The sequence below is a fragment of the Macaca mulatta genome, chromosome 7 (assembly GCF_049350105.2).
Source record: "Macaca mulatta isolate MMU2019108-1 chromosome 7, T2T-MMU8v2.0, whole genome shotgun sequence".
In the NCBI taxonomy this organism is placed as follows: Eukaryota; Metazoa; Chordata; class Mammalia; order Primates; family Cercopithecidae; genus Macaca; species Macaca mulatta.
In genome coordinates this window covers 169,761,621-169,773,771 of record NC_133412.1, presented here as the reverse complement: position 1 = coordinate 169,773,771, position 12,151 = coordinate 169,761,621, and the positions used below count along the sequence as shown (strand labels likewise).

The following is a 12,151-nucleotide window of genomic DNA, read 5'->3' as shown; positions in this document are numbered from 1 at the left end:
ATTCCCAAGGGGTTGAGCACTTTTGGTCACAAGATGTTTATGGTTGAGGGACCGAGTTAATGATGCTAACTAACTAAAGACTGAGAACTTAAGGAAATGTCCTGATATTTCGAGAACAAAAAGCATTCTTAGTTTAAGAATAGGTTTTGCTTTAAATAGTACACTTGTAAATTCTCGCTGAAATCAATAGTAACATAGCATACTTATGTTCTTAAGTAACATAAGAAACAATACTAATAGCCTGTCACAAGTTGATCATAAGCCTTTATAAAAAAGTACACTATTCTCTCATTCTCTCCTTTTTTTTTTTTTTTTTTTTTTTTTGGAGACAGGGTCTTGCTCTGTTACCCAGGCTGGAGTGCAGTGGTGCAATCTTGGCCACACTACAGCCTCGACCTCCTGGGCTCAAGGGCTAAAGCCATCGTCCTGTGTCTGCGCCCAAGTAGCTGGAACTACAGGCATGCACCACCACACCTGGCTATTTTTTTGTATTTTTTGTAGAGGTGAGGTCCTGCTATGTTGCCCAGGCTGGTCTGGAATTTCTTGCCTCAAGGGATCCTCCCACCTTGGCCTCCCAAAGTGCTGGTGTGAGCCACTGCACCTGGCCAACTATACTGTTCTTAACAACCTGTACAGGCCGGGCACGGTGGCTCAAGCCTGTAATCCCAGCACTTTGGGAGGCCGAGATGGGCGGATCACAAGGTCAGGAGATCGAGACCATCCTGTCTAACCTGGTGAAACCCCGTCTCTACTAAAAAATACAAAAAACTAGCCGGGCGCGGTGGCGGGCACCTGTAGTCCCAGCTACTCGGGAGGCTGAGGCAGGAGAATGGCGTGAACCCGGGAGGCGGAGCTTGCAGTGAGCTGAGATCCGGCCACTGCACTCCAGCCTGGGCGACAGAGCGAGACTCCGTCTCAAAAAAAAAAAAAACAAAAAAACAAAAAAACACAACCTGTACAATCAAGCACTGTTTATAGTATGGCCTTCCTCCTCATGCTTTCTGAAGACGCCCTACTCTTTGACAGAGTAGCTTTCAATAAACTCTTTCTTCTCACTATGGGGCCTTCCTTCTCTTGTTTTCTGAGGACACCCTACTCTGTAATAGGGTAGTCTCTAATAAACTATCTTCACTTCACTATACTCTGCGGCTCACTCTCAATTTTTTCCAGCGTGAGATCTAAGAACCTGCTCCTGGGATCTAGGATGAGACCCCCTTTCTGGTAACATTGCGCCAGGATTGAATTCTCAGTGACTGTAATGCAGCCATGTCCAGGCTTCCATGGACACAGACCGTTCGGTGGTGATTCCCACCCTTCCCTGTTATTGGTGATACTGTACTCTGTGTAAGTTTTTAGAGTTTACAGTGCAATTTCATTCATGTTCCCTTGGTTATCATTATGTTATCCTCAGTTAATCCTCCAAGCTGGTGGATTTATTCTGTCTTCTCCTCTCCTCTTTTTTTTTTTTTTTTTTTGAGACAGAGTCTCGCTCTGTCGCCCAGGCTGGAGTGCAGTGGCACGATCTCGGCTCACTGCAAGCTCCACCTCCCAGGTTCACACCATTCTCCTGCCTCAGCCTCCTGAGTACCTGGGACTACAGGCGCCCACCACCACGCCCGGCTAATTTTTTTGTATTTTTAGCAGAGACGGGGTTCCACTGTGTTAGCCAGGATGGTCTCGATCTCCTGACCTCGTGATCCGCCTGCCTCGGCCTCCCAAAGTGCTGGGATTACAGGCGTGAGCCACCGTGCCCGGCTCCTCTCCCTTATTATTATTATTTTCTTTAACACAGGATGAAACAGGTTCAGAGAGAGGCAGTGACTGGTCTGAAGTGAGGAACTAAGCAAGTGGTCAAGCCATGCTCTGTGACTTCCAAGTGCATTCTTCATCTTCTTGTTTAATAAAGTCTTGTGGAAGATGTGAAACATTGAGTATGTGAAACAGTGAGTCTCAACAGCAGAAAAGAACGCAATGTTAATTCATGAGTCATGGTTCTGATTAGACTTCCACTGCCAAAGTTAACTGTTTTTTGTTTGTTTGTTTGTTTGTTTTTTGAGGCCGAGTCTCACCCTGTCGCTCAGGCTGGATTGCAGTGGCACAATCTCAGCCCACTGCAACCTCTGCCTCTAGGGTTCAACTTGCCTCAGCCTTCCGAGTAGCTAGGATTACAAGTGTCCGCCACCACACCCAGCTAATTTTTTGTATCTTTAGTAGAGACGGGTTTCACCATGTTGGCCAGGCTGGTCTCGAACTCCTGACCTTGTGATCCGCCCTCCTTGGCCTCCCAAAGTACTGGGATTATAGGCGTGAGCCACCATGCCCGGCCAACGTTAACTGTTTTAAGAAACTTTGCCTTGATTACAGTAACATGCGTTTTTTTTTGTTTTGTTTTGTTTTTTTTTTTTTTTGAGACGGAGTCTCGCTCTGTCCCCCAGGCTGGAGTGCAGTGGCCGGATCTCAGCTCACTGCAAGCTCCGCCTCCTGGGTTTACGCCATTCTCCTGCCTCAGCCTCCCGAGTAGCTGGGACTACAGGCGCCTGCCACCTCGCCCGGCTAGTTTTTTGTATTTTTTAGTAGAGACGGGGTTTCACCGTGTTAGCCAGGGTGGTCTCGATCTCCTGACCCCGTGATCCGCCCGTCTCGGCCTCCCAAAGTGCTGGGATTACAGGCTTGAGCCACCGCGCCCGGCCTGCGTTTTGTTTTTAAAAAAATTATATAGCTGCAAGCCAAGATTTTACAATGACCCATGTATAGTAGAGACATCAGGTTGGTACATTTACAGACTTTTCTTCCCCTTTTTATTTTCAAACTCAGAGAAAAGTTGAAAGACTAGTCCAGTGATCACCAGGAATCCTACCAACTAGATCCAGTAATTTCACAATGCTTTTGAAATATGTAAAGTGAACACAACATCTGTAATTAGCACACTCTATGGTGTAACAAAGCCCTTATTTTGCTGCACCGTCAGGGGCCGATGGGAGTGGAGTTGGGACATGGAGGGGCCTCACTGTGGGACTGGGAAACTCATTTTGCTAGAATCATTGGAATCATGTGATAACAAATGCAGCCATGTGAGGGAAAAGTGAGCTGACCTCAGTGCCATGGGTTCAAAGGTCTTGTTTTGTTCAAACATAGGTCAGGTCTATGTTTTTGTCTCAGGTGAATATGGATCGGAGGGATTTTTGGACACACCTGAGAAAGTGAAAAGGAATTGAATGATTCCAATCTTGTAGGAAGTGGGGGAGCGGAGAGTCACATGTGGGAGAGCAGCTTCGAAGGATGCTGGCTGTTCTAAAGACTTATCTTCCCCACACGACCACTTCTTCTGCCCCCTCCCAGGGCCCCTCTTACATCTCTCTTGACAGAGGCTGCTGAACCTGTTTGGCCTGTCACCTCTGGGGGAAGAACAGAGTGCGAGGACAGGCCCTTCAGGAGCCTGGGGGCCTCAGTGAGTGTTCTCAGCTGGGCACTGTCTCTGCTCTAATTCTTGTTCCATGTGGTCACCTCCCCAAGCATGAAAAGAGCTCAGTTGGTACTTAACTGTTAGGTTAAGCCTTGGATAAGATTTTTGGGCCCTTGCAAAGGCCAATTATATAGGCCTCTGTCAATAAATAATGTTCAGCCAAGCACAGTGGCTCACACCTGTAATCCCAGCACTTTGGGAGGCCAAGGTGTGCAGATCACTTGAGGCCAGGAGTTCAAGACCAGCCTGGCCAACATGGCGAAACCCCATCTCAACCAAAAATACAAAAAATTAGCTGGGTGTGGTGGTGCGTGCCTGTAATCCCAGCTACTCAGGAGGCTGAGAATTGCTTGAAGCTGGGAGGCAGAGGTTACGGTGAGCCGAGATCACACCACTGCCCTCCAGCTTGGGTGACAGAGTGAGACTCATTCTCAAAAATAAATAAATAAGTAGATAAATAAAGTTCAATGTTTGCTGAGTCCTGTTAGCCTGATTATTAGACATTCTTGTCTCTCCTTAGGGGCTGGCATAGTTCCTTGCTCCTGGCACCCTGTTTCTAGCCTTACACCCCAGCTGTAAGCTTTACTTACACATGGCCATGTACACTGTGGCTTCCTAAAACTCCCAGCCCCACACCCGTCAATGTGGCCCTGACAGATATCCATCGACAGATGTCCTCACAATGGAATGTCTTGTTTTTTTCCACCTCACCCAAAAGGTGAGCATCAGAACTCTGCTAGACTCTTTTTTGTAGGCATGGGGCGTCTTGCTCTGTTGCCCAGGCTGACCTCAAACAATCTTCCCACCTTGACCTCTCAAAGTACTGGGAATACAGCATGAGCCCCCGTGCCCAACTCCACCCTTTTAGACTCTCTAAAACCAAAATAGTGATCCCCAAATGCCTTATGGGAAGGCACAGGCAATGTTATACCCCCAAGCATTCGTCTGTGCACTCCTTTCCCCTCTGGGAAATCTCTCTGGAATTCCAGATGCCATTTCCTTCTGGTGCAGCTCACAAGGAAGCAGAAACCAAGACTCAGATGATGGGCTGCTTTCAGCGGACACTTGGTGTTTGCACACGAAACCACCTCTCCATCCTTGAAAACTAGGTTGATCTGGTAGAGGGGAGGAGGAGAGAGGTTCAGGGCTAACCTGGCCTTCAGGGAAAGGGTCGGGGGACTAGAGACCTCGATGGAAGCGGGCAGTGACAAACATAAGGAACCAGGACCAGGGACCAGAGCGAACCCTCCTCAAGCTGGCCAATGGCAAATAGCCCCCGGACAGTCGCTGGTTCCCTGAGTGGAACGTGGGTGATGTGGACACCTGGTAGGTAATAGGATGAAGTTAGGAGAGGGAAACTGGGTCTCCAACCCAGGTGGAGGTGAGTAACTGGGAAGAGGGCAACCTCTGGGACAAAGGGGTGGAGAACCAGAAGACCAGTGATGGCCATGGAGGCAGTCAAGAGCCATGCCCCAGCGGTGCAGTGGGCAGTTCTCAGTGGGAGAATCTCAAGAGCCCCTGAGAGATGACGAAGGAGCAGTGAGCATGCCGTCTGTCATCCAATGCCAACTTACATCTGAGTTGGCCACATCCGTCCCTGTCCTTCTCCCCTGTCCTTGATCCCTGGAGGATCAGAAATGGCCACCAGCAAGAAGGGAGGAGGAAGGAAGAGGAGAGAAAATAAAGGTGATTGAGAAGTCGGCAAGAGGAGAAACTGCATTAGATGAGTCTGAAGGCGATACTACAATAACCAGATGATGGAGGATCTCAACTGTCCAAGTGTAAAAATGAAGAAATGGCTTTATTTTTCTAATAACTGCTACTGAGTGCTTTCCTGCAGGTAGCAAGATCCCTTAGAGACCTCTCAGCTCAAAACCCACTTTGTAATTATTTGATTGGAACAGACTTCCTAAAGCATGAATAAACAAAGGGGCTACTCACTATCTAAGAGTGGCAATGAAACCAGCCTGAAATTCTATCCAAGGGAAAGAGCGAATCCAGTCTGAGTTTAAAGCAACACCTTACTGTGATTAGTTTGTTCAGCAAACTGGTTACAATTAATTACTAAGCGAGTAAGAATAAGTTTCCATTTATTTATACATCTTCCTGTATTACTTATTGGCCCATTTCATTAATGAATTTTTTTCTTTTCTTTTTTTTTTTTGAGAGGGAGTCTCACTTTGCTGCCCAGGCTAGAGTGCGGTGGCGCGATCTTGGCTCCCTGCAACCTCTGCCACCCAGGTTCAAGCGATTCTCCTGCCTCAGCCTTCCAAGTAGCTAGGATTACAGGTGCCTAACACCGTGCCTGGCTAATTTTTGTAGTTTTAGTAGAGATGGGTTTCATCATCTTGGCCTGGCTGATTTTGAACTCCTGACCTCGTGAGCCACCACGCCTGGCCTCATCCATTCTTTTTCTATTAAGGATTTCATAACTCTCTTATCAATTTGCCTGAACATTTTCTATATTAAGGATATTAATTTATCATAGCAGTGGCAATATTTTTTCTTGGTTTGTCCAATTTATGAACTCGTGTGATTTTTTTTTCTTCTTTTTTTTTTTGAGACGGAGTCTTGCTCTGTCACCCAGGCTGGAGTGCCATGGCACGATTTCGGCTCACTGCAGCCTCCACCTTCCGGGTTCAAGTGATTCTCCTGCTTCACCCTCCCGAGTAGCTAGGATTACAGGCACGTGCCACCATGCCAGGCTAATTTTTGTATTTTTAGTAGAGGCGGGTTTTCACCATGTTGGCCAGGCTGGTCTCAAACTCCTGACCTCAGGTGATCCACCCACCTTGGCTTCCCAAAGTGTGGGGATTACGGGCGTGAGCCACCTCATCCAGCCGATTTTCTTTTTCTTTTTAACTTAGGAAGTTCTTCCCCATCCTACCAACAGATCATCACCAAAATGTTAACAATGAGATTATGAAGGAATTTTTTTTTGTTATAATTTCTGTACTTTACTTTTTTCTTTTTTTTGTTTTGTCGAGACAGGATCTTACTCTGTCACCCAGGCTGGAGTGCAAGGGCACGATCATGGCTTACTACAGCTTCAACCTCCTGGGTGCAAGTGATCCTCCTGCCTCAACCTCCCAATAGCTGGGACTACGGGCACATGCCACCATGCCCAGCTAATTATTTTTTTTGAGACAGAGTTTCACTCTTGTTACCCAGGCTGGAGTGCAATGGCATGAACTTGGCTCACTGCAACCTCCGCCTCCCAGGTTCAAGCGATTGTCCTGCCTCAGCCTCCTGAGTAGCTGGGACTACAGGTGTGCGGCACCATACCTGGCTAATTTTTTGTATTTTTAGTAGAGATGGGGTTTCACCATGTTGGCTAGGCTGGTCTCAAACTCATGACCTCAGGTGATCCACCTGCCTCAGCCTCCCAAAGTGCTGGAATTACAGGCATGAGCCACTGCGCCTGGCCTTGCCTAGCTAATTTTTTTTTTTTTTTTTTTTTTTTTTGAGACAGAGTCTCGCTCTGCCACCCAGGCTGGAGTGCAGTGGCCGGATCTCAGCTCACTGCAAGCTCCGCCTCCCGGGGTCACGCCATTCTCCTGCCTCAGCCTCCCAAGTAGCTGGGACTACAGGCGCCCGCCACCTCGCCCGGCTAGTTTTTTGTATTTTTTAGTAGAGACGGGGTTTCACCGTGTCAGCCAGGATGGTCTCGATCTCCTGACCTCGTGATCCGCCCGTCTCGGCCTCCCAAAGTGCTGGGATTACAGGCTTGAGCCACCGCGCCCGGCCTTTTTTTTTTTTTTTTTTTTTTGTAGAGATGGGGTTTCACCATGCTGCTCAGGCTGGTCTCAAACTCCTGGCCTTTTTTTTTTTTTTTTTTTTTTTTTTTTGAGACGGAGTCTCACGCTGTTGCCCAGGCTGGAGTGCAGTGGCGCGATCTCGGCTCACTGCAAGCTCCGCCTCCCGGGTTCCCGCCATTCTCCTGCCTCAGCCTCCTGAGTAGCTGGGACTACAGGTGCCCGCCACCGCGCCCGGCTAACTTTTTGTATTTTTAGTAGAGACGGGGTTTCACTGTGGTCTCGATCTCCTGACCTTGTGATCCGCCCGCCTCGGCCTCCCAAAGTGCTGGGATTACAGGCTTGAGCCACCGCGCCCGGCCTCAAACTCCTGGCCTTAAGTGATCCTCCCACCTCAGACTCCCAAAGTGCTGGGATTACAGGCATAAGCCATGCCGCCTGTACTTCACTCTTAATAGTAAACAGTCTTTTATTTCTCTTTCTTTTTGTAAACAGTCTTTTATAACCAGATTTTTAAAAATAGCCACTCTTCACAAGAGCGGCGCGGCTCTCTGCTGGGTGTGCATTACCTGCGTTCTGCTCCATGCTCTCCTTGATGCCATCTAGGAGCTCCTGTGCATCTTCCACATTCTCCTCCTCCTCTTCCTCTTCGACTTCTTCTTCTCCTTCCCCTATATCCTTAGGGGCAACAATCGTCTCCTGCATACCACAGGGATATTCACATTGGATGATGCCCCACATTGATTGGCTACTCACAAATCAGCTGGCAGGTGATCCTGGAAAAAGCTTGGGACCCAAATAGGACATGTACCCTATGACAGCTGTCATGCAAAATTTTGCAGGATGCACATATCCACAAAGATACATGAGATCCTTGAGGTTTTTCTTAACAGCATATTTAAGAGATTAGTATATTTTTGTGCTAATGCTGGAACTGCTTGAGTCAACATTTTTCTAATGTGTTATTCTAAGGTATTGGGTTGTATCTTCCTTGAAGGAACCACATGTTGTAGAAATCAAGACTTTTAATAATCATTTATGAAAACTACCTCAGTATCAGCCATTTCCAATAAAATGATAAAAAGCAGTTTATAAATAAAGTTTGATAATACCCTGAGAAACATACAACACGAATAAAGCACCTAAAAGTGTTCCAGGCAACAGAGAGAACACAAGCTACACTTTGAACCGCAGCTGGAGGCAGACTACATTTCAAGGGCAACCCATGGAAGCTGCTTCCATCTCAGAGGAAAGCCCTGTAGAGTTCTGTGTTTTCATAACTGGGGGCAACAACAAAATTCAATGAAAATAACATCTTCTGTTTACTGACATATAAAATCAGTTACTTGTTTATTATAAAACTAAAAAAAGCATTTCTAAAAATGTCAAAATTCCCAATAAAGTAGTTAAAAGCCATTTCAGGCTGGGCGTGGTGGCTCACACTTGTAATCCCAGCACTTTGGGAGGCCAAGGCGGGCGGATCACCTGAGTTCAGGAGTGTTCTAGACCAGCCTGGCCAACATGGTGAAACCCCGTCTCTACTAAAAATACAAAAATTAGTCAGGCGTGGTGGCACATGCCTGTAATCCCAGCCACTTGGGAGGCTGAGGCAGGAGAACTGCTTGAACCCGGGAGGCGGAGGTTGCAGTAAGCCGAGATCGTACCACTGCACTACAGCCTGGGCAATAAAGTGAGACTCCATCCCCCCCGCCAAAAAAAGCTATTTTACAAGATGGCTCTGAAGGTAAAGAAGGAAGATCCTTTCTTTCCCTAAGCCAAAGCAAAAGCAAAAGCTTTGAAGGCCAAGAAGGCAGTGCTGAAAGGTGTCCACAGCCACAGAGAAAAGAAGATCTGCACGTCATCTACCTTCTGGTGTCCCAGGACACTGCGGCTCCAGGGGCAGCCCCGATATCCTCCGAAGAGTGTCCTCAGGAGAAACCAGCGTGACCACTGTGCCATCATCAACTAACTTCCCCCGGCCTCTGAGTTGGCCATGAAGAAGAGAGGAGACAAACACACACTTGTACTCAATGCGGATGCCAAAGCCAGAAAGCGCCACATCCAACAGGCTGTGAAGAAGCTCCCTGACGCCAGTGTGGCCAAGGTCAACTCTCTGCTCAGGCCTGAGGGGGAAGAAAAGCCAGATGTTCCCCTGGCTACTGATTAGGACGCCTCGGATGTTGCCAACAAAATTGGGATCATCTAAACTGCGTCCGGCTGGCTAATTCGAATAATATACATATTTTCACCCTAAGAACAATACAGTAATTAATTAAAATGCCCAGGAAAATAGTTTAAAGTGTTACCAGTTTTGCTATGGCTTCAGAAATAACATCCTTCAGCTGGATGTGATGCAGTTTGTAGTACTTGGCCAATTCTTCAGCAATACTGGATTTTCCCACAGCAGGGGGACCGAGAATGCAGATCTTGACTGGCTGAAAGAGGAGAGAGTAAGGAACATAGGGCAAGCTATGAATGATCTGTAGCTAGACACAGTGGTTTTCTATTTCAGGGGAGTGCTTTTTTTTTTTTTTTTGAGACAGAGTCCAGTTGCTCAGGCTGGAGTGCAGTGGTGTGCATCATCTCGCTTACTGCAACCTCCACCTCCCAGGTTCAAGCGATTCTTGCCTCAGCCTCCTGAGTAGCTGAGACTACATGTGCGCACCACCATGCCTAGCTAATTTTTGTATTTTTTGTAGAGACAGGTTTTCTCCATGTTGGTCAAGCTGGTCGCGAACTCCTGGCCTCACATGATCTACCCACCTCGGCTTCCCAAAGTGCTGGGATTACAGGCATGAGCCACTGTGCCCAGCTGGGAGTGTCTTTTGAAAACAAAGTCTCTGGACTCTGCAGGCTAACTGTCACTCTTCTGTGGAGACTCCAGAGCCACGCCTCCACCCCCACCACCACCACGGTGGCTGCCATGTCATCCCTAAAGCATCTGCCCCCTGGTCAGACAGTTCATGTTCTGGTTCATGTCCATTCATTCAGTAGGTATTCAATAGGCACCAACTATGTGGGCTGATCTGGGCCTGGTGGATAGGACCACGTAAGAAGATGTGTCAGGAACAACTCAAATCACTAAAGAGTAAGTGCTCAGGAATTACATGCTGCCAGTTTCACAAGACAGTGCACAGTACAGGGCATTTTGCTACCTTTGTAACAGTAACAAAGCAAAGAATTTCTGGTTCAGTGTGCAAGGGGCCTAATTTACTGCCTGAATACTATTTCCGTACTGAATTTGGTCTTTAATTATTAGTTTTGTTTTGTTTTGTATTGAGATAGGCGCTCCCTCTGTTGCCCAGGCTGGTGTGTAGTGGTGCGATCACAGCTCACTGCAGCCTCAAACTCCTGGGCTCAAACTATCCTCTCAGCTCAGCCTCACAAGTATCTGGGACTACAGATGCACACCACCATGTTCATCTAATTTTTATACTTTCTGTAGAGATGAGATCTCACTGTGTGGCTCAGGCTGGTCCCAAACTCCTGCACTTAAGCAATCCTCCTGCCTCGGCCTCCCAAAGTGTTGGGTTTACAGGTGTGTGCCACTGCACCTGGCTTGGTCTTTAATTATTATTATTATTATTATTATTATTTTGAGACAGAGTTTCACTCTTATTGCCCAAACTGGAGTGCAATGGCACAATCTCGGCTCACTGCAAGCTCCGCCTCCCGGGTTCAAGCGATTCTCCTGCCTTAGCCTCCTGAGTAGCTGGGATTACAGGTGCACGCCACCACACTCAGCTAATTTTTTGTATTTTTAGTAGAAATGGGGTTTCACCATGTTAACCAGGCTGGTCTTGAACTCCTGACCTCAGGTGATCCACCCACCTCAGCCTCCCAAAGTGCTAGGATTACAGGTGTGAGCCACCACGCTTAGCCAATTATTTTTAGCACAGTTAATTTATTCTAATTTTTAGGCCAGGCATCGTGGCTCATGCCTGTAATCCCAGCAGTTTAGGAGGCTGAGGCAAGAGGATCCCTGGAGCCCAGGAGTTCGAGGCCAGCCTGAGCAATATAGGGAGGTCCCCATCTCTACAAAAAACGAGGCCAGTTTCAGCAATATAGTGAGATCCCCGTCTCTACAAAAAAAAAAAAAAAATTTTTTAATATTGGCTGGGCATAGTCACATGTGCCTGTGGTCCCAGCTACTTGGGGGCCCAGGCTGAGGCAGGAGGAGTGCTTAAGCCCAGGAGGTCTAGGCTGCAGTGAGTCGCAGTCACACCACTGCACTCCAAGCTGGGCAACAGAGCAACACCCTGTCTCAATTTTTAAAAAATTTATTCTAATTTTTAAAAAACATACTCATTAAAAAAAAACACCATTTATCCTGCTGATAAATTTGATTGAATGCTAAAGAAGCCCTGTGGTGTTCCTAATCAGTGAGTAAATATTCATTTCTAACAGAAGTCAAAATATCAGTAACATATAGTTATTTATTTCAAAAAGATCCAAACAGTTGTGAAACTGAGGGCCCGTATTTTGCAAGGTAAATTTTGGAATTGTGCTCATGAAAAGGATTTCCATTGGTAGAGTGTCCGTATGCTTACAGATTATATAATTTCATCCACCGAGTTGGTTATTATCATTACTACCATTTGACAGGCGAGGAAACCAAGACGGCGAAGGAAGTAGGCAGCACACAGGATGGTTCTGGTGAGGAGTGTGACCCCTTCGGATAGGGATGATGGATGGTTCTGGTGAGGAACGCAGTCCTGTCGGATAGGGATGATGGGTGGTTCTGGTGAGGAGCACGGTCCTGTCAGATAGGGATGATGGGTGGTTCTGGTGAGGAACGCAGTCCTGTCAGATAGGGATGATGGGTGGTTCTGGTGAGGAGCACGGTCCTGTCAGATAGGGATGATGGGTGGTTCTGGTGAGGAACGCAGTCCTGTCAGATAGGGATGATGGATGGTTCTGGTGAGGAGTGCGG

At 47.3% G+C, this 12,151-nt stretch overlaps 1 protein-coding gene across 1 annotated transcript in view; it reads right to left on the bottom strand.

Annotated features, from left to right (window-relative positions):
• AK7 (adenylate kinase 7) overlaps positions 1 to 12,151 on the bottom strand; it is a 97,929-nt gene that overhangs the window by 25,767 nt on the left and 60,011 nt on the right. The window contains exons 11-12 of the mRNA XM_001102256.5: positions 9,525 to 9,653; positions 7,788 to 7,917 (exon numbers count right to left, since the gene is read on the bottom strand). Of these exons, the coding sequence (XP_001102256.3) occupies positions 7,788 to 7,917; positions 9,525 to 9,653 (259 nt within the window). The remainder of the gene's footprint in view (positions 1 to 7,787; positions 7,918 to 9,524; positions 9,654 to 12,151) is intronic.